Source organism: Aspergillus nomiae, assembly GCF_001204775.2.
Source record: "Aspergillus nomiae NRRL 13137 chromosome Unknown contig00900, whole genome shotgun sequence".
Taxonomy (NCBI): Eukaryota; Fungi; Ascomycota; class Eurotiomycetes; order Eurotiales; family Aspergillaceae; genus Aspergillus; species Aspergillus nomiae.
The window spans coordinates 1-1,847 of NW_015378953.1; the positions used below are offsets into that span (position 1 = coordinate 1).

General features: G+C 50.4%; 1 protein-coding gene across 1 annotated transcript; it reads left to right on the top strand.

The window, feature by feature from the left end:
- Positions 1–161: 161 nt before the first annotated feature.
- ANOM_011821 (YchF/Obg family ATPase) lies at positions 162–1,541 on the top strand (the record flags this gene model as incomplete). The annotated part of the gene is made up of 2 exons (XM_015557077.1): positions 162–719; positions 936–1,541. Coding segments are annotated over 2 exons (1,104 nt in total), but the record flags the coding sequence as incomplete, so codon positions are not given.
- Between the last annotated feature and the right edge of the window lie 306 nt (positions 1,542–1,847).

Sequence of the window (1,847 nt, forward strand, 5' to 3'; positions counted from 1 at the left end):
TTTTTTTTTACGCCCACTTCCCAGCCATCCTATTTTTTTCCCTAACCCTATTTAAGCACACTATCCTCCCCCTGAAATTTTTTCTTCTCTTTCTCCTTCACATCAACACACAATGTAGTCCTGTCAAGGAAAACAAAATGTTCAACATTAACTTGCCATAGGTTGGTCTGGCCAACGTCGGTAAATCGACGCTCTTCCAAGCCATTACCAAGTCCAACTTGGGTAACCCGGCCAACTTTCCCTATGCCACCATTGACCCCGAAGAGGCGCGTGTCATCGTCCCCGATGACCGTTTCGACTGGTTGTGCGAGCACTACAAGCCCAAGTCGCAGGTTCCTGCCAACTTGACGGTCTACGATATCGCCGGTCTGACTCGTGGTGCCTCTACCGGTGCTGGTCTCGGTAACGCTTTCTTGTCCCACATTCGTGCCGTCGATGCCATCTTCCAAGTCGTGCGTTGCTTCGATGATGCTGAGATTATTCACGTCGAGGGTGACGTCGACCCCTCTCGTGATCTGAACATCATCAGCGAGGAGCTCCGTGTCAAGGATATTGAGTTCGTTGAGAAGGCTCTGGAGGCCTTGACGAAGCAGACCAGGCGCGGTGGACAGTCTCTGGAGATGAAGAAGCTGCGCGAGGAGGAGGCCACCGTTGCCAAGATCCTCGAGCACCTGAAGGCCGGCAACGATGTCCGCAAGGCTGACTGGAGTCCCAAGGAGGTATGTGATGTCTTTTTTTTCTTTCTTTCTACACCCCTTAGCACAACTTTCATATGATGAATAAGAGCTTTGCTCGAATATAACCCAGCTCGTCGAAAGGCCTCCTCTTATACCAACGCGAGGTCACATGAGATTACGTCCTATCTGATATTCCTTTGTCTTCTGTTATTGTCACACTCAATGCCTTGTTGTATGCTTGACACTAACAGCTTCTAGGTTGAGGTTATCAACCCCCTCCAGCTCCTCACTGCTAAGCCCGTTGTCTACCTCGTCAACCTGAGCGAGAGAGACTACGTTCGCCAGAAGAACAAGTACCTTCCTGTTGTCAAGAAGTGGATTGACGACAACTCTCCTGGTGACCCCCTGCTCCCCTTCTCGGCCTCGTTCGAGGAGCGTCTCACCCAGTTCGGTTCTGAGGAGGAGGCCCTCGAGGAGTGCAAGAAGTTGGGCACTAAGTCCGCTCTGCCCAGAGTGATCACCACCATGCGTACATCTTTGAACCTGGCTAGTTTCTTCACCACTGGTGCCGACGAAGTCCGCCAGTGGACTATCCGCAAGGGTATCAAGGCTCCTGCTGCTGCCGGTGTCATTCACTCCGACTTTGAGAAGACTTTCATCCAGGTCATTGTTTACAACTATGCCACTCTGCGTGAGTACGGCGATGAAGCCGCCGTCAAAGCCGCTGGTAAGGTCATGACCAAGGGTAAGGACTACGTCGTTGAGGACGGTGATGTTCTCTTGATCAAGGCCGGTGCCGCCCGTGGCTAAATCAGATACCTTAAATTGTAGATGATATGAATGAAAAATAACAATTTATACCACAAACCATCTGTCTCCGTAAATAAACTATGTACTTTATCATGTAACTGAAAAAATCCGCAAATAGCTGAAGCAAACACGTGACACCGGTAGCCCTTCCCCGCGTCAACCTCTCCCCGCCAAGCGCGCAGTTTGACCTCATCGCCAGAACCAACATCAACAACAGAAACCAGGCAAAATGTTCAAGAAAGAGTACGTCAAAACACTCGAAACCATTAATCTCACCTTCAAGATTACAACATTGCAATTCCCCCATCCCGAACCCCCCCAAACCCAAACCCAAACCCCCAGCGCAAGCAAGCAACGAAG